This window comes from Curcuma longa, chromosome 13, assembly GCF_044706935.1.
Source record: "Curcuma longa cultivar G26 ecotype Majalengka, Jawa Barat chromosome 13, ITB_CL_G26_1.1, whole genome shotgun sequence".
Classification (NCBI taxonomy): Eukaryota; Viridiplantae; Streptophyta; class Magnoliopsida; order Zingiberales; family Zingiberaceae; genus Curcuma; species Curcuma longa.
This window is the reverse complement of record NC_133873.1, coordinates 6,456,784-6,480,804: the sequence shown is the minus strand read 5'-3', so window position 1 is coordinate 6,480,804 and position 24,021 is coordinate 6,456,784. Positions and strand designations below refer to the sequence as shown.

The following is a 24,021-nucleotide window of genomic DNA, read 5'->3' as shown; positions in this document are numbered from 1 at the left end:
AAATTGATTCACTTAAGTCAACTAGAAAGTTTTTCAGTTGATCAACAATAAATCGGTGGTTTAGGTAAAGTTTCTATGTATTGGATTCAATCACCTAAAGATGACTTGATCGAATTAAATCAAATAGAAGTTAGTCAAAGGTGTTTTTTAGCTAGAATTAGTCTTTCAAATCAATTAATCTTGGAATAATCAGTCTGATTCAATAGAAATTTTTTATCAACAATGAAGATAAATTTGAATGTCATAATTGAGAATTAAATTCGTGATAGGACATCCATGGATTTAGGGTCAATTTGTAAGTATAAATAGAGGTGCAATAAGATCTCGAAATAAAACACTTGAACACTGTTGTGCTCTCATTCTTATAGTGTATTCAACAACTCTTAACTAATTGCAATCTTTTTCCAAACAACTTCATCGTCGTCCCATCCGATCGACCTAATCAATCACCAGTTCTTCTTTTCTAGTAAGAAGACGTTCAACAAAGAGTCCGATGAACAAAGCAAGAACCAATTATTTGCCTTTTTTATTGTTTTGTTTAATGGCGATGGCCTTTCTTCTCGGACCATTCTTCAGTTTACTCTTCCTATATATTGCCACTCTGTTTCCTCCGCCGTGATCGCTAGGACTTTGAGAAATGGCGACGATGCTGATCATTTTTTCTGCAATTTTCGTTTGTTTGTCGGGTGATCGATCGCTGTTTTCCGATCGCCTCGGTTTACGGGAGTAGTCGTTGATTTTGGGTGTTCCTCTGTTTTCAGGAGCCGCGGCGGCGGGGAGGTTTACGGTGGCGAACAACTGCCAGTACGCGGTGTGGCCGGGGGTGCTCTCCGGCGCCGGCGAGGAGGTGCTGGAGACGACGGGGTTCGAGCTGCAGAGCGGCGAGTCGCGCGCGCTGGACGCGCCGGCCGGGTGGTCGGGCCGCTTCTGGGGCCGCACGCTTTGCGCCACCGACTCCGCCGGCGAGTTCGCCTGCGCCACCGGCGACTGCGGGTCCGGGGCAGTGGAGTGCTCCGGCAAAGGCGCGGCCCCCCCTGCTACGCTGGCCGAGTTCACGCTCGGCGGCGGCGGCGGGGGGTTGGACTTCTACGACGTGAGCCTGGTGGACGGGTACAACGTGCCGATGCTGGTGGCGCCGCAGGGCGCCGGCTGCAACGCGACGGGATGCGCCGCCGACCTCAACGCTCGCTGCCCCGCCGACCTGCGGGTGGCGGCGGCGGCGAGCCCCGACGGCGGCGGAGAGAGCGTGGCCTGCAGGAGCGCCTGCGACGCCTTCGGATCGCCGCAGTACTGCTGCAGCGGCGCGTACGCGAGCCCCGACACCTGCAAGCCGACGCCCTACTCCGAGTTCTTCAAGAAGGCGTGCCCGCGGGCCTACAGCTACGCCTACGACGACGCCACCTCCACCTTCACCTGCGCCGCCGCCGACTACCTCATCACCTTCTGCCCCAACACCTCGAGGTACACTCGCCTCGCCCAATCAAATTCAAGTCAACGGAATCTTCGGACGCCTCACGGCGGCGTGTTTGACTTTTATGCACACAAACGGGCGGCGCCGGCATGAAGACATGCCTGTCCGCGATTTATATATAGATTTATAGCTGTAGTTGCTTGTGCATATCAACTATTAGAAATGATATACTGAACCATGAGGAATGCCACGACTCACCGTCACTGCTGCCGCCCTCATCGTGCCGTCCGATTACCGTTGGCCGCCGCCTCGGGCGCAATCAACGCACTGTTGTCGCCGGTTGCTTCGTTCGTCATCAGATTCCGATCGGATTGTGGTCGGAATCTGACGTAATTTGATCGGAAACAATTAAATCACGCGTCCGACAATGGCGCGGCCACAATCTGACCAAATCCGGCCAAATCACGATCGGAGACCGGTTGAGGAAGGACTGACATGCGACGTCGGTCCGTCCTTAGCCTGATTCCGACTGCGATTTGGTTGGAATCTAGCCCAATCGCGGTCGGCTGCGATTCCGGATCAGAATCCAATCAAATTACGTCGGATTTCGATCACAATCCAATCGGAATTCGACGTCGGACGAAATGCCGGCGAGCAGCGCGTCAATCGCGCCCGAGGCGGCGGCCGACGGTAGTCGGACGGTGTGGCGAGGGCGGCGACAACGGCAATGGATCAACGGTATCACACACGAGTCGCGCATTCCTCGTCGCACCATATATCATTTCTCTATCAACCATGGTTCTTATCTGATCATTTATTTATATATTTTTTTTATTTTTTGATTTGACAGCCAGAGATCGTCGGGCTTGAGTTCGCCGGCAACCAACAACACGGTGGCCTACGGGGGCGGCGGAGAAACGAGCGGAGCCAAGCGACCAACCGCCGGGTTCGCCCTCGTCCTCTCCCTCTCCCTCTCCCTCCTTAAGACATGTCTTCTTCTCTTCAGGTAGCGCGAGCCGGCGGCCGGCGCGGCAGCCGCCTTGCGCTGCAAAAACAGGGGGACAGCACGTCAGCTAGCTGTTTTTGTCAGTTAATGTGGCCGGCAAATCGGATCCGGCCGATGGAGTTGGTGAAGAAAGTTTGGAGGTTGACGCCGGCGCGCCGACGATGGATGACGTCGAAAAGCGACAGGATTTGGATGGAGCTTTCTGCTCGTCCATTGGAGATGCGTCAGCCTGCTTGGATCTTAATGCCTGCTTGAAAATCATAAGATATAAAAAATTAATCAAAAATATTTAAAAAAATACTATTTAAAGTATTAAATTTAAAATTATAATATATACCCATGATACATTAAGTGTATTATTATTATTATTAAATTAAAAAAATTTGGGAATTTTTATTGAATTACACTTTTATTTAAAGGATACTTTTGATTGTATTAAGATAGCATGTGCTGCCTCCGGGACATAACTGAGTTGGTTACGAAGAGACTTACAGAAGAGAGCAAGGATTCGAATCTCGATGAAGCCGAACAATACCTTTCTCCGTCATGATCAATTGTAATTTCTTGATTTATCTTCTCACAGATAATCGTGAAGCTGACCGTGTGGAACCGTTAGGGTGACGAATTCTACTTTTTGTAGAAGAAGAAAAGAAAAGATAACATGTGCTTAGTTTTTTTTAGAATAATGAAGGATCAACTATATGGAGATGAATAAATGATTTTCATATGAATTTTCACGAATGAATTTAATCTATCGAGTGTCGATGAGGAAGACTAGGAGGCTTGATCTCTTACAAGACGAGGAAGATTTGGAGATAAGAAGTCTTAGAAAAGAAAGACTAGAAGGCAATATCTTGTGACAAATGGAGGAAAATCTAAAGGTAAGCCTTTTAACAACTTTGAGAGATTATCAATGATTTATTATCTTGAGATTTTAGGATAGAGTTTACCTAAGTTAATTGGATATCTATTGCTAGAAATAGGTTACTTTTGATTTGAATGGAGTTGTCTGAAGTAAAGTAAAGAATAATATCAATTGGAAGATAAAGGTTGCAACAACAATCATTTGAGTCAATTAAAAAAGATTGAGTTGGTTGACTAGAAGATGATCCTGTTGGCAGTTACTGCAACTGCAGGAAGAGAACCTAGTTCGGGGCATCAATGAAAAACATTAAAAGATTAAGGGATTTAGGAGATGTTTGGTTTTAAGTTGTATTTTTTTAACAGAAAATTGGGGTTGAAAATATGTAAATGTATAGTTGGGGTTGAGAAAAGGTTGAGAAAATGTAAATGTAAATGGAGTGTTTGGTAAATATGAGGTTGAGTTGTATTTTGGATGTCCATTTATTTATTTACCCTTACTAAAAACTTGAAAAAATTCATATATATTTTTCACAAGGGTAGATGTGTAATTTGAACTTTCAGGTTGACAAAAAGGACCTCCATAGATCCTTTTTGTCAACTTCCAATTTTCAGTTACCCTAACCGTATATGTACATTCACCATCTAAATCCAAACACCCATCATCTGTCCATTGCACAAATTTCGAGAATTCAATGGAACATTTACATCTGGGGAACCTTAAACCAAACACCCTCTTAGTCTGTGACATACAAAAGATTGTTTGTAGTAATTGTCGTCGAAAGACGACAAACACAAACAAGAATCATAAGATATCAGAGATATTGTAAGTGTTTAATATGTGATTTATTGATACGATCTTTCATATATTGTTAATGAATTGATTTGTTCATATAATTGTTCGTATATTGATAATGAATCAACAGTTCCATCGGTAGATGAATTTGCAATCTTAAGTAGTTGAGTTGACTAACGGTTGTTGAGTCGATTTGAATGAATTTAAGTCGATTAGACAGATGTCGAGTTGATTGAAGAGTAATTGCTAGTAGATAGGGGTTTTTCTTTTCTGCAAAAGGTGGAATCCGCCACCTTAGCGGCCCCACACAGTCGGCCTCCCGATCATCTGTGAGGAGGTAAATCGAGAAAATACAGTTGGTCACGACGCAGGAGGGTATTGCCTGGCTTCGTCAGGATTCGAATCCTTGCCCTCTTCTATAAGTCTGCTGCGTCGTAACCAACTCAGCTATGTCCCGGAGACGGTTTTTCTCTATCAATATTTTAGTTAACTTATGAAGATTTAAAAATCATCTGGAATGAACAAATAGATAAGGTGAAACTTATCTCCTAAGAAGAAAAGATTATCTAACAAGAACAAAAGTTGGTCAAGCTAAATATAAAATGTGCAATCTTATTCTCATTCTAATCCATTAGTTTCCTTGCGTACCTTTTTTTTTTTAATAATCTAAAAGTCTTGACTTTCACCTTACTTGTGCTGCAAAAGGTTGGAATCCGCCAACCTAGCGGCCCCACACGATCGGCCCCCCGACCATCTGTGAGGAGGTAAATCACTGACTTTCACCTTACTTATCTCATAGGTAAGTGACCTTCTCCTCTGATTTGTTACCGCCTTGATATATTAAAATCGATCGACTATTCGATCAACTATCAGATAGGATCGAGGAGTTAAATTACGTAGCAGAGAAGTGAAATTGCTACGTAGAGGAGTTAAATTGCATAGCAGAGGAGTGAAATTGCATAGTGCAGGAGTGAAATTGTTACGCAAAAGAATTAAATTATATAGCAAAGGTGTTAAATTGCTACGCTTAGGAGTGAAATTGCTATGTAATTTATGACTATCCGATCGATTATTCAACCGCCCCGATATATTAGGGTCAATCGATTATCCGACCGCCCCGATATATTAGGGCCGACCAATTATCCGACCACCCCGATATATTAGGATCGACAGACTATCCGACAATCATGATATATTAGAGTCGATCGACTATCCGATCATCTCGATATATTAAGGTCGATCGACTATCCGATTGATTATTTGACGGCTAATAAATTTAGACAATTTATATATATTGAGAAGTCAATTTTCAAAATATACCTTATTTCTTTGTATAGTGAATAGGATTTATTATTTCCTTTAATTCTACATCACTTTAATTTAATGGATTTTTGATTGGTTTTATTCTTCTATAAAAGATAGAATTTGTTATCCCATCCATTCGACCCCACGTAAATGAAAAAGCTACAATTGTTTATAAGATTTGATTTCTTGATGGCAATCGCATCACTCATCTTCTATTTTATTGAACACAAGTCAATATTCATATCAACATAGGTACCTTGTTTCTTTGTACAGTGAATAGGATTTATTTATTTTTTCCTTTAATTCCACATCCCTTTTAATTTAATGGATTTTTGATGTGTTATAAGATTCTACTATTTATTTATTTATTTATTTAAAATGTTTCTCTATGGCAATTGCATCACTCATCTTCTATTTTATTGAACATACAAGTCATGTTTGCTTAGCATTGCTCATCTTCTATCTTTATATTTGTAAAACCTTTCGCTCCTCTCTCAAGTCAGCTCCTACTTGAGCATGCTGACAGTGATTCTATTTAGTCATCTTAAAACTAAAAAATTTTCAAAATAGAGAACTTTTCCACGAAGATCCAGCATCGAACACAAAGAGAAAACATAGATATGCAATGCATAAGAATCTTGAGACAATTGGATAGTATGCGCGAGTAGGACTGCCTTATGAGTCGGTTAGTCGAATTAGGTGTTTCAAAGTTCTCAGTTACGAAACAATGATTCTCTCTTTTCTTGTGACGAATAAGCAACAAAATACTAGCTGAAAACCGAGAATCCCTTTCCTCTGAATCACCGAGGATAAGCACAAAAGGGCCTGCCTTTTCGGAGTAATCGTTCATTTAGCACGGCCATACTTACGTTGACTTGCATCCGATGCGAGGGTATAGTTTGAGCTTACAAGTTAAACACATTGTGGGTGATAGACCTGATCTTTAATGGTGCACTGGAGCATTCATTCCGCGAAACAAGCATCATAAGTCGGATAATATCATAAAGCATTGTTGCCTACAGATGATCGGAGTAGAAGAATTTGTGAATTGGAAGGCACCGAGATAGTATCGTAAAGCTGAATATACGAAACCTTCACAAATCATCTGCGAGGTAATTTATAACAGGCTATCGAAACTTCAGTTTAAACTTTGCCCCTAAGATCTCATCCATCCACAGCAGTCTTGTTCAGTGAGCATAATCCACCTGCACATAAGAAATAAAAACCGAAAGAAACATTAGAAGAGATGCAAAACTAAAATGAAACACTTCCTCAAAAAGAGAGTAAAATGCAATTTAAATTTCCACAGAATAGCATCATGGTGACGACTTCAGAATGATCGTTTGGAAGTGATAGAAAACCATCAAAAAGAATTCACAATTAACAGTAAAGTAAATCTGTGTTAGTATTTTGTACAATTCAATGTAGGTGCTACACAATCCATAAAAGACTAGTACAAGAAATTTAAGAACAAAATTTCAGAGAATATTTTGAGATGAAGTTTTAAGAGAATGGGAGCAGTTTGGCAGATTGATGATGACTGAGAATGATTTAACAACTGAAGTTAAAAAAATGGAGCAAATAGGAATATCGATGCTAATTCAAGGATCCAAACAATCGTACTTTGAAAAATAAAGTTTAGGTCCTCTTCTTTTGATCAGAAACTTCAAAGGTAAAACTAAACTGATTTTGATCTAATGTTGTAGCAAAGTAATCTAAGATCAAGCTAGCAATAACCAGAAACCCAATTTGAATCAACAAGGTAAATGTCTTAACCAACAACTTATGTATTCAAACAAGACCGAGAGTTTGATTTGGAGCCTCAAGCAGAAAAAAGTTGTTACTGAAGTTGACTGACTCCTAGTTCTGATTTCTGAATTAAAGAAATCTTATAATTTCTTTTAAAAAAATTTTTTGAATCACACTAAAGGAAGATTCTTTTTGTGGAACACTATACCTCACAGCTACAAAAGTTATTTTTGGCTCATAATCAGAAAAACTGGCACAAGTGCAAACCAATTTGAAACAATCAAGTTCAATCTAGGAATTTAAGCAAAGGTCAACTGGTTCTTGTTTAGGACTTGGGAGTTTTAAATGAAACAGTTTGCATCGCTAAACTTGATTTAAGATCTATTACCCAAAGAACAAGTGACCAGCAACTTCCTTTACATCAGAAACATTTCTTCTAGGTGCCAAAAGAGGCTTGCAGTCCCCTAGAGCATCCATATTTAGGTGCAACAGTCACTGCTGGATGTCCAAATTGGGATGTTCCTTTTCCTTCTTTGACTTCATAGCAATTAATGGAATGTGATGCTTATCAAATTATTAGACCAATTAATAAAGCTATTTGGAGAGAAATGCTAGAATTATACAAATTGATTAACAGATAATTATTAATTAACTATAATTAGTTTACTTAACTACTTCTTTTAATTTCACCAGACAAAGAGCCTCCATGAAAACCTCAAATTCATCTAAAATAAAGAGCTGCCAGCAAGATGTGGTCATTAGAATGCTATTGAATTCAATCATAGGTTTATAGTAGTGATGCTCGCATCCACATGAGGTTCTCACAAGGAGTGGAGAAAAGCAATTGGATTAAGAGTAGAGGCTAGTAGTGGAGGCACCACCCTTTGTTGGAAAATCAAAGTTCTCTGTTGTGGTTAGGTCTAACCACATAAAACACTTTAAGTTATGCATTTGTATTTGATGATCAAGCTTATGTGATTGGGGAGACAATGATCAAGCTTGAATTATCGACTTATGGATACCTGTGGAGCCATATGGAGCTTGGACATCAAGGAATGACATCAAACTTGGAGGTGGACCCAGAGACCTAATGCATTGTTATAGTAATATTTTGGGTTTATCTTGAGTAGAAATATTATAGTGATAAAAATTTACCTTTATAAATAGGACTGTTATCTAATGAGCTTCAACCTAGTTGTTATTGTTAGGCGATCTAGTTCTTGGGTAATCTTAACTAAATAGCTGCTTCAGGATAGAGGATAGAGGTATGGTAGATTGACAATTTTCAGTAGACCACCCTAAGGGTTGGTCAACCTAAGAAAAGTGGTAGGTCAATCCTCACAGAATAGAAGTTAGATCAACCTATAGGTTTTGATAGACCACCAAAGTTAATTGAGGAGATCTGAGTGTTTTGTTAGGCCGACCTAAATCTAGACATTGAAGTTTCAATAGTTGAAAAATCAAAGTTAGGCCGACTTATGCCTTTTGATAAGGCAACCTAGGCAACACAAATATGATCATTGAAACTGAGTGTAAAAGTCCTTTTAGTGGTTCTTTTAGCATAAATGCTAGCACAAAATCATCTCTAATCTTCCTCAAACAGTATTGAAGTGCAAAAAGATCACCAAGGGGAAGCCTATCCAAAGTTGTATACATATCAGTTAAGGCTTCCTCGGATAACTTCGTCTCACCTAGGGTTAAATTTTACCTATATGCTGAGGCAAGGTAAGGTAGAAGTTGATTTTATTTTGTATACTTATTGCATATAATCTAGAGAGTGTGGCTGCTTCTACAGGGGATCTATAATCAATTGTTATAGCTTGTATCTTTTGCTAGAAGGTATCTAGCAACAAGGACAAAGGACAATGTGTAGGTAGGAATCTGCACAAGTATGTTGGCTACCAGGCTTTGCATAGTTGATTGCACGTTAACGCAGAGACCTTATGGTGATTGACAACATTAGCCAACAAAAGGAGAAGGACTTTGAGAGGAAGAAGATGCTTTCTCCTTGTCTCGAGCGCTTAGCAAAGGTAGCCATTGGGTGGATTTGGTTGAAGTTGTTGAAGCTTATGCATGAAGCAATTTAGTTCAAGGGAAGAACATGCCCAAGAATTGCAGAAAGAGTCTGCTCAAGGGCACAATGTCTTTAAAGGGGTGTTAATAATCCAAGATTGACATAAAAAATCAAAGCTAACCAAAGAGATAAGGCTCCAAAGAAGATGGGACTTGGAAACATCAACTACCACAATCTGTGGATTTCAAAATACGAAAAACACACCTAATTTTATTTATACAGATGAATTATAAATCTTGGTAGATATACAGAGAAAAAGTAGTAAATTACAGGCATGAAAATTGTATGTAGAAAAGAAAAGATGATCTGTGCTTTTTGTGAGCATTAAAATCAATTACAAATTTTGCTTTCACACATAAGAACAAACTCTTACAAACTACTTGGCGGATTAGTAAATTTCCAATGTGAAGCATGTATTCAACTACCTAATTGGGCATTCCATGTTCCTACAAGTTCTGATCATGTATAACTCCTGAAACCCCAACCCGTTCGTCGTTCCAATCAACTGTTCACAACAGTTTCTTCTATCTACATCAGCATGCTTAAGAGTCACACTTGATTCATCAAGTACTAACAGAGACCCAACTATAAGTTCACCTTGTGCCGGTGGTTTCATGACAATATTCGTATAGCAACTTATTTTCTAGCAAACATCCACAACAAGCTTCAACGTATAAATAAGGAGAAGTTGCAAGACAGATAATATGATCTTCAACCCTAGTTACCTAGCGTGTCAAAGGAAACCTAAATTCAACCAGGGAAATAAAGAAAAAGGAAGACTAGTAACCCTAAAATTCAATTTTTGGAACGACCTGAAAGAATAATCGAGCTGATAGATCACTTGCAATAACGATCTGCCTTCTTCTTGACCCTGTCGTCGAGAGCATCCTCTACCGTGCGGGCAGCCGTCCGGGACTTGTTGGCTGGGTCGTAACCGAACTTCTTTGACTCCACCGGGAATAGCTCCTCGTACTTCATCTTCTTAGCCGCGTCGATCGTGTAGACATCTCCCCCAGACGACGCCGCTACTTCCGCCGCCTCACCCCCATCAGCGGAGATAGCTGCAGAAGGATCCTCCTCAGCGTCACCCTCCGCCCTCTTCTTCTTCTTCTTTCGCTTCTTCTTCTCAGCACCAGCGACGTCGCCGCCCTTGAAGACGAGCCGCCCGGCCTTCGCCTTCTTGTACACGTCCGACATCTTGCGGATGTTCTCGGCCTCACCGGGTCACCGATTTGTAATGAAGTAGGAAAATTCACAAATCGAATTTTTAATGCGATTCGATTATTTCAAAATTTTAATTATATTATTTTTTATGTTTTAGTTTGATTTTAATTTTAAAATTTTTTTTCCAAAATGCTCCAATTTATAAATTTTAAATAAATAAATTTATAAATCTTTAATTTATTAGTAAAATATTCATAATATTAAATCGATTAATTCGGTTAATTAGGTCGTAAACTGAATTAACTGAAAATACCAATTTAAATATTTTTTATTGAAAATCTTTCTTTTTACTAATAAAGCGGTTCGGTTTAATTTTAACCGAATACTTATCCTTAGTAATGAAGTAGGAAAATTCACATTGTGCTCCCTGTTTTAAAAATGCTCCATTTTGAGCAAATAATTTCTTTTACTTGTGATTTACTATTCAAAGAGCCCCTCCTTAAAATACCAAAAATATTTTCAAAATCTCTCTTTTTACTAATAAAGCCTGAGGCATGCATTCGATTAGTTATTAAACGGATCAATCCACGTCGATATATTTGTATCATATGACAAGAAGTTGAACATTCACTAACTTGGCCGATTAAAAAATTTCTAATCCAATTCAAAGCAGATTGTATTCAGTTAGACAGAATATATTCATAGACCAATCAAAAAATATTAAACGTTGTGTAAATATAAATTACCATTTAAATTATAAATATTATATATTAACGGAAAGACAATTCACTAAATTTTTTTAAATTCTAAATTTAGTTATTTTAAAATAAATAAACTAAACTCATTTAATCAAATTTGTGAACCAATCTAAACCGTTCGCAAACTATTTAATTTTATTACGAGTCCGAACTTAAGAAAAATTAAAATTTCAATAAACTCGAATCTTAACTCGAATTAATAAAATTTCAACCGAACTCCGCTCAAATTGTCTTATTGTTCGACTCAGACCGATTCGATTACACCCAACTAATTTGAGGCATGTAATGTCGACAAAGGGTACACTTGGGTCGACCAAATGGATGTTAAAAAAGCAAGAAAATCAACATGGATAATAATATACAAGTAAATAAATAGAACAAAATGACAGTATTATCCACGTGAAGCAAACTTTTGCAAGCATCAAAATAGCACGTACTTACACCACTCACCAAAGAATTCAAGAAAATTTCAAACACAAATTCTGTGAAGCTATGGAACGACACGCGACAGATTGATTCAGTTTTATTTACAAAGATTTATTCCCCAATTATCGAGCATCCGATGTCATGAAATTGTATTTGTTTGTTTCTGGATTATGATGTTCTCCACTGCAGCTCAACTTGCACGCGACCGTTTTTAGAGTCGATAAGATGATATGTCTCATTGATTCTCTTGTTGTTGACGACATCCGCAAGGCTGATGACCACATATCCCAATATTTCCTGACAAGGAACTAAATATAAGCACAGCTAGAAAACAAAACAAATCTATCTTGAAGCATGATAATTAAGAACTATTTATCTCTCACTACTAATATGAATTTGTGTTGTAAGCAAGCAATTGTCTTGATAGATTTGATTCCTAATGATGTATATCACACTATCCAGATAAAATAATATTGAAATGACTAACCCTGAGAAAGCATATAAAGTATATAACTACTTTTTATAAGCTTCATTGAACTTTCTCTTCTTTAGTACGAATGCAGTTACAGCAAGAGTTCATGAGAGAGATCTCCTCCATCTTCCTGCGTGATCCTGCCTGTCTTGGCCCACTTAACTTCATTTCGGCCCTTGCCGATATACAGGTTTCACGCGATAATGCATGAATGATGACAAATTCCAGCAAAACAATAAGTGCTTCTAGTGGGACTGATTATATGTCACGGAGGGCAAAATATTTGAGGAGACAAAAACCTCGAGTGCTAGACACATTCTGAACACACCTGCTTGAAACAGTGGATGGGTCATTGTGGCTGCTACACCCTTGAATCTATCCAAGTTACAGAGTGCAACGACATGGGCAGCCTTCCTAAGGCTTGTCCTCAAAAGTGTATTTTACACTAGTGAGGTTGACGATTACCTTCAAAAGTGTATTTCACAACTCTAGTGTGGTTGATGGTTATGACATTTCCCATATAATGGGCAACCACCTCCATTTTTTCCATCAAGGGGAATCCTACACCATCCCTTGATCCTAAGGGAAGGAGCCTAGGACCCGGTGAAAGTATATACCTATGGTATAACTGGGGTTTCAACTTGGCATTCAACCCCTGTTCCTCCTGAACAGCAGCGTAACATTATTTTTGTTAGCTGAATAGTTAATCTCTTAATAAAAAAGACATGATATGACATGACAAAAGTGCATTGGCTTTGTCCAAGGTCATGCATATGCTGATGGAGTATGACGATGAAGATTGACATCAACAATAGTGCTAAAGTCGACAACAAATGAGGATTGATGTAACAACAGATTGAGCTTTGATGCCGAAGATTGCCTTGAGGAGAAGTGAGGATGGTGTAGACAGCATTGACTACAATGAAGAAACTAGGGAATCTAGGTACTTCACTATTTTTCCTTCTTTCTGTTGCTTTTTCCTACTTCCGAGGGGAAGCATCTAGCCAACATAATCAATCCCCACCATGGCTATTGGTTCCATTACTTCAACTTAGGCAAAGTAAACAAGTCTATACACGTTGATACTGATATCAGTCTCTCCTTCCACAAATTTGAATCCCTTTCCCTAGGAGTACCATGCGGTAGTTGTTTAGGGCAACATATGCTTTTTTTTTATTGAAATAAAAATCCCATAAGACAATAATCACAAAAGAACATAAACAAAAAATTAAGGATAAAGTAGATGAATGTATTAGGCATTTATCCCAATAAAGGATAAATTGAGAGAAAGTTAGTTGAGATATTATGGGCATTATTCAAAATGCAAAATGTATATGGCGGTACCTTAGAGTGAATTCCAATACTTGGTGGTCGACTAACAACCTCGACATGCATTTTATCGTTTGCCGGTGGTTCCTCACAAACAAACTGAAATTCCTCATCCCATCGCGGATCTCGATTTTTCTTGATGTACTGCATTAAACAAAAAAGAAAGTTAAATGGAATTAAGAATGCAACATGCAATATGATCAACCATTACAAAACATTCTTCACCCACAGTACCTTAGTTTTCTAAATGGGATTAAGAGTGCAACATTCAATATGATCAACCATTACAAAACATTCTTCACTCATGGTACCTTAGTTTTCTTCACCTCTCCTCTGAACGTGATCTGAACATAAGGATTTGTGTGATGCTTCCCTTCAAGATCTTGAGCTTCATGGATGATAGCCACAAGCAAACCACCACCTGCTGGAGTGCCTTCAGGTGCCTTCTCTACTTCTCCTTCTTCATCAGTTATATCATTTGAAACATCCCCTTCCTTGAATGGCTTATAGGTGACTTCTACAACAAGCTGTCCACGTAACTTGTCATTTTGAGGATCATTAGTATCCAAGTTTTTGAGCAAGTCAAGAGTTAGCGTTTTTGTCTCATCAGGGGTAAGATCTTTCAGTGGGATGACATTCAAACCCATCTTTTCATGTTTCCCAACCTGGAGGAGAAATAAACATTAACAACATTACATATAAGCAAAAAAGTAGATATTTGACTAAAGAGATGAAGGTATACCTGTTCCCAGTCATAGACACTAAGTTCTAGGACTTGAGATTCTGGATCCTTAATAACAAACTTGAATTCCTCATTCCACTCAGGATTAAGATTGCTACGTTTCACAGTGGTCTTCTTTGCTGGCAGATTATCATCTGTAAGAGTTAGCTTTACATATGGATCTGACTTACCCAAAAGATCTTTTTTCTTCAATTTCATTGCCTGGACAACAGTCACTTCCAAAATGCCAACAGGCTTCTTCAGAGCTCTGCAAGATTGACATGAAAAGACACCCAGTGTTGGCAGTTAAATGAGGCTGACAATGATTATAACTAATAAGCAAAATCTTGCTTCCTACTTTGCAGGATCCATAATTGGGACTACTAGAGTTTTAGGCCATAGGTACATGTTTGCAACTTGTTTCTTTATGGTCTCCTGTAGATCAATAAAGAAAAAAGTATGTTAGGCAAGGGACAAAGAAGGTCACATATTAATAACAAATCTGAACAGATTTGAACAAAAGCACATGAACAGAAATTTTATAGAAGAATTATTTCATACATTGTTAACCTTGATTACAAATACCAATCGATAGTTGACATGACTGAAACATATTATTTGAGCCACCAACTAATATGGATATTATGTTGGCAAGAGCAGATGTTATTGTGTCACCCATTCCAACACAATTTCATATGGTATCAACTGAGATAGGACTTGTCTTGGTTAGTACTATTCCAAAAATGACTGAAATAAGAAGATTCTCTTTCCATAACTCATTCCTCAATTCTGTCTACCGATCCCAGGGAGAAGATGAAACCCTGTAAGAAGAGAGGATAGGGGAAGGACCAATCAGAGCACCAATAGCATCAAAGAGGTGACATCGGAGTTAGAGAAACTATCCACATCCTATGCTTATGTCTCTTCCAGTTCTAGTTATCCAATCCAAGTCTATCTCCTAGTAGTTAACCATGATATATTTATGGACATAAAGAAATTAATTCTAATACTAGATATTGTTGAAGCATTATCTAATCAAAGTCAACAATTATAGGATTGATCTCAGAATGCTAAAAGAAGTAATGCTCCTATCTGATGCATGTATGACATTCTTGATATTAGTAAAATATAATTATTAGTTGAGATGCTTATATTTTTATAAGATGTATTCTAAACTTTAATTTAATTGAATTTTTAATTGTTATACATTTATATTTTGAAAGTATGCAAGATAAGTGGAAGAGAATTATAGACTAAAGCTCATGTGAGTAGATCGTGACACACTTTGAAGCATGCTAAAGCATGTTGACTGTCGGTAAGGTCCAAAACTAAAATCATATAACTTTGGCATGGAACAAGACTTTAGACCTTTATGTTAATATTTACTAGGAAAAGGGGAAAAAGTATATGTGTATAATAATGACATAAAAACTTATGAGACATAAATGTTTTGGATGTGTGAACATGAAACAAGGCTCATTTCCTTCTACTTGTAAGCTTAGATCAATATCTTGAATTGAGGTAGTTATGAGCATCATGCATTTGGATATTTTCCCATATTTCAATTATAAGTGTCATATCAAAATGCCATAAGAATAGTGAGGTGAAAGAAAGTTTTCAAGCAGATTCATATTATTCTATGAGACAAGAAAAGTGATTCAAACATAATAGACAATTTCCAAGATTGTGATTATAAACAAAAAGAAAACAATGAACTGTAACTCCGTAAATTTTAAGAACAAAAATGAAAATAAATAATAATAACCTGAACAAATCTGTAAAGACCAGGTATTGACATAACATCAGCTCCTAGAAGCTTTAATCCAAAATCAACATGTGGCTGCATGAGACAATAAGAGATTAAAACTTGAAGAATGTAGAGAAACAGTTAGACAAAAAAAATACCAAATATTTTATATATATATATATATATATATATATATATATATATATATATATATATATATATATATATATTTATTTATTTATTTATTTATTTTTTCCTCACACTTACCTTCTCCATGAGTGATACAAGAATCTTTGCGAAACAAGGGAAGTTGGGAACCAGCGGCTTTAATGTAATCCGTGGAATGGCAAAGACTTGCAAGTCTAAAACCTAAATAACTTAAAAATGGGGAAATCACCAAGTCTGAACATCAACTATGAATTACATATGATTGGCAAAAAAAAAAATGATATTACATTTGAACCTAAATATCCAGACCTGTGCTGTTGCTTTTAATCCAAATGCCTTAACCACAACAGTCACATTAGGGTTTCCAGCCCACTTCAATAATGGTTCCATGATCAGTTCCTTTTCATCAGTAATGTAAACTTTCATTCCTGAAACACAATGTCAATTATCAATTTTCATGCAATGGGAAGTAGGATAATACCAAAAAGGATAAAAACAAAGCTTTAAGATAAAATGATAATAAAATTGCAGTGCAAAACCATTACTGAAGTGTCACAAAAGCAACAGTCCCACGAACAAAAGCAGCTATGCACCCTCAATTTCCATCAGTCAGATAAATCCATGATAAAATTCACATGATATGACGTGGACATTTACAAAGTATACATGATACATTCTTTGCTTCAAATGTACTAACAAAGTCCATTTCATAATTTCCTAGAGATCAAATGTGAGATGATAAACTGCTGCTAGTACTATCCTAAAAGGGACTAGATTACCTAATAATTTAATATCAGAAAAAAAAAACAAGTCTAGGAGACCAGTAACAGTGAGAAAAATTCTGACCTTGAAGGGTAGGTGGCAAACAACCTAGGGTGAGGGTTTCAAATTCAACTGAGTCAATTTTGTACTTGACAGTATTCTCAGCAATAATTGGTTTTGCTATCTCCTTTGCAGTTTTGCAGATTGCCTGCAAAAGCACTAGTAACATAATTACTGAATACAGAAATTCCATCACGTACAAAAAATACATGGATTATTTTGAGAATTTTAAGGGCACTCACCTTGTCAAGGTAAGGCCACAGATACTCTAGAAACTTGTTTAGCCAGTCAATCTAAAAGGAAAATGTACTAAATTTAGTTTTGAAAGTGAATGTCAAAGAAATTGCCAACAGAACATGGAACAGAGAGAAAAATCTTCTTACTCGATCAAAGTCTGGATTTTTCACCCATAAAGGAATTTCTGGAAACATTTTCTCCAATGCTGTCAAATCATATTCAACAAGTGGCCGAATTTCAGGATCCTGAGAACATGAATGCCAATAATGAGTATGCCAAAATGAATCAAAGCTCATATTCCCTCCTCCTGGTAGTATAAACCGCCTTTAATATCCACACCTATTATACTCTCTCATGTGTAAGTCACTGCTATTTTAAGCTATTTATTTATTGTTGAAAAATTACAAATCTATAATGTAAGGACAGAACATATGAAAATATCCCATGACCTACTAAAGTCGGTACACTACAATTACCATAAATTGACCAACAATTATTAGTTTATTCTATCCTCGAAACACTCCTCATTCAAGAAAAATTTCACCACAAAGCTTGATAGCTCGACACAGAAGCCAAATTGCAGATTCGATCTAGGGGTTTGAAAAACCGGCAAGAGGGGAGTGGAAACAAAGTCAACAGCACCTTGACATCGGCGGGTTGGAAGTAGATGAACAGGTAGTAGCCGAGGACCAACCCGACGGAGATCCCGCATCCGAACCCGAAGAACCCCAACACCGTGCCGAAGAACCCCATCGCCCCTCCCTAATCCACTGCGCCACACGAACAGCCACAAAATCAACGATAAATAACCACAAAATCAAGAAGGGAGGAGAGGAGACGACCTCAGCGATCACCCAAATCGCCGGCACAGCATTCCGATCCAAACTCCGAAGGGGGGAAGCAGAGGAAACAGTTGGAGCGAGAGGGAGAGGGAGAGAGGGATATAAAAAGATCTGGATGGGTTTGCAGAGGTGGATTTATCAGGGCGTTCGCATAGGAGGGAGGGAGGGAGAGTTAATGGTGGCCATAAAAGGAGTGGAAGCGCCCCACTGTGAGAGTGTCGGTAACGCTCGATGGTGCGGCCGCTGCATGGCGTTTGAAAGCGCTGGCTGTTACTTCCACAGCCACACACTTTCTCCTCCATTTTTTTTTATATGATCCTTGGGATGGCCGGAATTTTTCACCGAAAATATATCGCTTAGCATCCTTTGATTGTGTTTTCCATTTAAAAAAAAATTTCTGTAAATACATCGTAGCTAGAGATCGAACCGTAGGTCCCTGAGTCACAATCCGGACCCTCCATTTTATTTTAATAAATGTGTGTCATTATTCTTTTGTATTTTTTTAATTAGATAATTTTACTCTATTTAATTTTATTTTAATAAAAATTCAGATAAGCAGACAACCAATAATCCAAATTCAAATACGACGGACCCAAAACATCTTATATGAAAAATGAATGTTAATTATATGAAACTCTCTTTCTTTTTTTACAAAGGTAGAATTCGCCACCCTAACGATCTTACACGGCTTCGTCGAGATTTCATAATGAGAAAATTTTATTTCTTTCCACTTTTTCTTTTCTCTAGTTCGATTTTCCTTTCCTTAACATGGTATTAGAGCCATGATTTCTTTATTTTTTCTTCATTCAATGTCGAGTGTCCGTGCCTACTCTTGATAAACCACTAGAGTTTTCTTCTATTGAATAGTATATTGACACCGGAACAACTCATCATGTCACATCAGATTACAATATCTTCACAGAAGTAACATCATACTATGGTTCAGATATGGTATAAGTAGGCAATGGTTCGAACATGGGCTTATGAAACATCCTATATGAAAAATGAATCTTAATTATATGAAACTCTCTTTCTTTTTTTACAAAGGTAGAATTCGCCACCCTAGCGATCTTATACGGCTTCGTCGAGATTTCATAATGAAGAAATTTTATTTCTTTCCACTTTTTCTTTTCTCTAGTTCGATTTTCCTTTCCTTAACATGGTATCAGAGCCATGATTTCTCTATTTTTTCTTCATTCAATGTCGAGTGTTCATGCCTATTCTTGATAAACCACCAGAATTTTCTTCTATTGAATAGTATATTGACACCGGAATAATTCATCATGTCACATCAGATTACAATATCTTCACAGAAGTAACATCATACTATGGTTCAGACATGGTATAGGTAGGCAATGGTTCAGACACGAGCTTATGAAACATCCTATATGAAAAATGAATCTTAATTATATGAAACTCTCTTCCTTGTTTTGCAAAGGTGGAATCTGTCATCCTAACGGCCCTACACGGTTTCGTTGAGATTCGAACATTTTTCTTCTTCTACAAGTCTGTTCTGTCGTAACTAACTCAGTTATACCTCAAGGGCCCTTCTCTCCCTTTGAATTATTGGTTAGTGGCCTATTGAACTTAGATATTAATTTAATTAAGTGTATTGATTCGACACTTAGATTAGACTAATTAAGATAATAAATTATTACTTAGCCAAACTCAAGATATTCAATAAAAAATATACACAATTAATTTTAGAGAGAGACGACCTTCTTTAATTGGTCAATTTCATTTCATTCTCCTTCACCTAAGTGATTGGGATAATTATTATTTCAAAACATAGTTAAGTTAATTACGATGGAATAGAATTGCTGAAGTGATAAAGGATCAAATTTTGATAAAATCGAGGTATTCCTCATAGATGGTCATCGTGTGGAACTGTTAAAGTGTAAAACTGTTGATAATTATTATCATTAAAGAAACAAAAGATGATTTCGCTCGTCTTAAAAAGTTAAGTATCATCCTCTAGGTGGAAGAGCAAGATACAGACAACAGGACAACAGGTATTTGTACATGAGGAAATAAATCTACTACTTACAAATCATTATCATCAGTGAATTTATTTGAAATTCACTGATATTGTTCTTTAAGAGACAAAAAAAAAACCCCAAAAACAACTTAAAAAAATGATAATCCCAAGCCAAAAAAAATGGAAGACAACTTTTAATTTGTCTCTATGAATGTGATATCTGTCCATATTTGCATCCATGAACTCAACTCATATTTGAGCTTATGCCCTCGTGTGATCGCGAACCAATCTAGACTTATCGATTAATTCAGTTTTGCGATAGTAGACGAGTGTTTGTTATAAACACCCGGGTTAATTCCGATTCATTGTAGGCTTAATTGAACTCAACCGGAATGGCTAAACCTTGTAGTTCCTCCAAACCAATTCAGATAATCAAAGTCCACAAGTGGGAGGATACAAACAATGCCACTTCCTGTTCATTTTATAGACAAAGTTCAGCATCGAATAGAACATACGATATCGACAGGATAAAGAGGCTAGTCTTGTTTCGAAAAGGCCAAAGGAAAAGAGAAACAAGTCGAGAATAGGACCGCCTATGGGCTCGCGGATTGTGACCTTGTCATTTAGATCTGAATCATGGCGTTGGGTGATTGGCCCTCTCGATCAACTACTAGTCACCGGAACATTGTAGTTCTTTTACATTTGCTCGTCCGACTACTGATTATAATCGTCAATTTGGATTGGACTCGTCGGGTTGATCCATCCCGTCGAGCAATTTAGACGGGTTGGATTGAAATGTTATCAATCCATTTTAAAATGAGTTCAGATGGATTGATCTGCCTAGGTCCGCAACCTGCGTAGGTTGGCCCACAGCGGACTTGGATTGATTCGTGGATTGAGAAAATTTATTTATTTATTTTAAATTTTAAAATTAAAATAGAAAATTCAATTAATTAATAGGTTTGATCCGTCTAAATTACAATTCAAGTTAAAACTTTCAACTTGATTAATTTAAACTATAATCTAAATTTAATATTTTTTTATTTTTTGACAGAGTCGTAGGTTGGCATGTATAATCCGGAACTCGCCGTGTATTAGATTGGGTTGAAGATTTTATAACCTACCAAGTTGGTAGGTCGGCCCGTCCCGCCCGTCATATGATAGATTTTTAGTGGGTTGGCTGCCCCATCATGAGTATAGCTGTCAAGTTGGGTTAGGCCCACCCCGCCAAGTAATTTAGGCATGTTGGATTGAAATTTTATCAATATATTTTAAGATGGGTTCAGATGGGTTGGTTCGCCTAGGTTCGCGACCCGCGTGGGTTGGCCCGCAGTGGGCTTAGAAAGTTTAGTTATTTATTTTAAAGTTTAGTTATTTATTTTAAAATTTAAAATTAAAGTCCATTTAAATTATAATTCAAGTTTAAAAATTATAATTCAAACTTAAAAATTTCAACTTAGTCAAATTAAATTATAATTTTAACTTAAAATTTTTAATATTTTTAGTATTTTTTTTATTTTTTAATAGACACATAGGTTGGCCCGCCTAACTCGCAGTCCGTCTTAAGTTGAGTTGAGTTGAATATTTCTCAACCTGCCAAATTGATGAGTCAGTCCGCTTCACCCCGCCATATGATGGGTCTATTATGAGTTGATCCGCTCTACTATAGATTGATCTATTTGACAGCACTAATCATGAGTATTCATTTGACAGTTCTATTATGTGATTAAAATGAGTAGTAGAGCATTTTTATATTAGAGTAATTTTGATTAATATTGTTTTATATTATAGTAATTTTGTTTAAAATATTAAAATAGTATTAAATTAGTGGAGTAAAAAGAGTAATTTGGAAAAGATAAGGATGTTTTATTTTTTATTTTTTGAGATGCGAGAAGAAAAGGGGAAATCAAAAACGAGCTTAGTTTCGATTGCGTACCATCGCCGACTGTCTGTTCTTCCATGGCGGCGCTTAGCTTCACAGTCCGGCGGAAAGCGCCCTTGCTTGTGCCTCCCGCCGCCCCCACGCCGCACGAGTTCAAGCGCCTCTCCGACATCGACGATCAAGACGGCCTCCGCACCCAAATCCCCATCATCCAGTACTACCGCGGCGGCGGCGGCGACGATCGCGACCCGGTCGAGGTGATCCGCCACGCCCTCTCCCGGGCGCTGGTCTTCTACTACCCCCTGGCCGGCCGGCTGCGAGAGATCGCCGGGCGGAAGCTGGTGGTGGAGTGCACGGGCGAGGGGATCCCCTTCGTGGAGGCCGATGCGGACGTCCGCCTCGATCAGCTCGGCGATGCCCTGCACCCTCCGATCCCCTTCTTCGACGAGGTCTTCCCTGAATCCGCCGGGATCCTCCATCGCCCCTTGATCCACATCCAGGTGACGCGATTGCGGTGCGGGGGTTTCATATTCGCCTTCCGAGGTAACCACACGATGGCAGACGGTGCAGGTTTGGGCCAGTTCTTGACCGCCGTCGGCGAGCTAGCTCGGGGCGCGCCGGCTCCATCTACGCTCCCTGTTTGGGCGCGTGAGCTCCTCGAGGCCCGCACTCCTCCCCGCATCACTTGCCTCCACCCTGCGTTCGAGCACGCAGCGGCTCGGCCGCCCAACGCCGGCGATGTCCCGCCCCTCGACATGGAGCACCGCTCCTTCCTCTTCCGGAGAGCCGACATCGCCGCTCTGAGGATGCTCGTGCCGCCCCACCTCCACGCCAGCTCCGCCTTCGAGATTCTGACCGCCTGCCTCTGGCGCTGCCGCGCCATCGCCATCGGCCACGACGACCCCGGCGAGGAGACCCGCGTGGTTTTCACCGTGGGCGCCCGCGGAGGGCGCTGCGCCGGCCTAGGCCTGCCGCGGGGGTACTACGGGAACGCGTTCGCCTACGCGGCGGCGGTCACGAGCGCCGGCGAGCTGTGCAGCAGGCCGATGGGCTACCCCTTGGAGCTGATGAGGAATGCCAAGGCGGCGGTGACGGCGGAGCACATGCGGTCGCTGGCGGACCTGATGGTGCTGCGGGGGCGGCCGCATTACGCCACGGAAGGCACGTATCTGGTGTCCGACGCGACTCGCACGGGGATGGAAGAAGTAGATTACGGGTGGGGGAAGGCTGCGTTCGCCGGGCCGGCGTGGGGACGGGTGGCGAGCTTCCACATCGCGTTCAGGAACAGCAAGGGGGAGGAGGGCATCGTGGTTCCTCACTACCTTCCTCGCTCCGTCATGGACAAGTTCGCCGGCGAAGTGACGAGCCTCATCAACAGAAACCCTTCAGTGAGAAGCTCTCTATAGTAGCTTACAAAGCTCATTTCTTCAGCTTTAGCATAAAAAAAGATGAAATCCGTTACACATGATCTTACACGATCGATTTCACGATCATAGGAGGTCAATCAAAGCTTAGAAAGCTCATAAATCATATACACCTAGGCAGGCCTTCAATCCCTAGGCTTCACCTTAGTCTTCTATGCTTGTTCTTGCAGTGCAAAATAAACTTGTCTATAATAGATCAAATGTGGTCGATAGGAGCTTCGTATATCAGACTATCTTTGAACCATATTATCCTTCGTTAAACACCTCTGGTCGTCTTATTCTACACCTCGAAGCCATTAAGCATATCCATCCAACTTGATAGCGTCGAATAATCATTGACGCAACTTAATCTGTCAAATTACGAGCTATATAAACTCCATATGCAAAGCTTCACCTAGCCTTCTATGCTTGTTCTTGCAATGCAATACACCTGTGTATAATAGATCAAAAATATGATCGGATCTCATCCCTTCATTGATATAGATGTGATTTCATATACTAGACTATCTTGAATCATATTATCCTTCGATAATCACCTCCGGATCATTTTATTCTACACCTACAAAGCCATTAAGCATATCCATCTCAACTTGATAGCGTCGAATAATCATCGATGCAACTTAATCCATCAAATTACGAGCTATATAAACTCCATATGCAAAGCTTCACCTAACCTTCTATACTTGTTCTTGCAATGCAAAATACACCTGTGTATAATAGATCAAATATGATCTGATCATTCTTTGAGATTTCATATTGACAAGAGCTTTATACACCAAACTATCTTGAATTATATTATCCTTTGTTAAACACCTCCGGGTCACCTTATTCTACACCTCAAAACCATTA

At 39.0% G+C, this 24,021-nt stretch overlaps 4 protein-coding genes across 4 annotated transcripts; 2 read left to right on the top strand and 2 right to left on the bottom strand.

The window, feature by feature from the left end:
* The first annotated feature begins 637 nt into the window (after positions 1-637).
* Positions 638-2,657, top strand: LOC141844027 (thaumatin-like protein 1b). The gene is made up of 3 exons (XM_074732015.1): positions 638-686; positions 762-1,461; positions 2,262-2,657. The coding sequence occupies exons 1-3, from the start codon at positions 638-640 to the stop codon at positions 2,419-2,421; spliced, it is 909 nt and encodes a 302-aa protein (XP_074588116.1). The 3' UTR covers positions 2,422-2,657.
* Positions 2,658-6,316: 3,659 nt separating this feature from the next.
* Positions 6,317-10,450, bottom strand: LOC141844026 (uncharacterized). Its single transcript, XM_074732014.1, has 2 exons — positions 10,015-10,450; positions 6,317-6,584 (listed from the first exon to the last, which is right to left on the bottom strand). Exon 1 carries the CDS (start codon positions 10,397-10,399, stop codon positions 10,040-10,042), a length of 360 nt encoding a protein of 119 aa, XP_074588115.1. The 5' UTR covers positions 10,400-10,450; the 3' UTR covers positions 6,317-6,584; positions 10,015-10,039.
* Positions 10,451-11,493: 1,043 nt separating this feature from the next.
* Positions 11,494-17,970, bottom strand: LOC141844196 (synaptotagmin-2-like). The gene is made up of 13 exons (XM_074732227.1): positions 17,889-17,970; positions 17,689-17,808; positions 17,193-17,291; positions 17,052-17,102; positions 16,834-16,957; positions 16,297-16,415; positions 16,087-16,188; positions 15,838-15,912; positions 14,431-14,507; positions 14,094-14,340; positions 13,663-14,016; positions 13,367-13,495; positions 11,494-11,847 (listed from the first exon to the last, which is right to left on the bottom strand). Exons 2-13 carry the CDS (start codon positions 17,797-17,799, stop codon positions 11,719-11,721), a joined length of 1,617 nt encoding a protein of 538 aa, XP_074588328.1. The 5' UTR covers positions 17,800-17,808; positions 17,889-17,970; the 3' UTR covers positions 11,494-11,718.
* Positions 17,971-21,778: 3,808 nt separating this feature from the next.
* Positions 21,779-23,319, top strand: LOC141844182 (benzyl alcohol O-benzoyltransferase-like). The gene has a single exon (XM_074732213.1). The coding sequence runs from the start codon at positions 21,826-21,828 to the stop codon at positions 23,152-23,154; it is 1,329 nt and encodes a 442-aa protein (XP_074588314.1). The 5' UTR covers positions 21,779-21,825; the 3' UTR covers positions 23,155-23,319.
* The last annotated feature ends 702 nt before the right edge of the window (positions 23,320-24,021 follow it).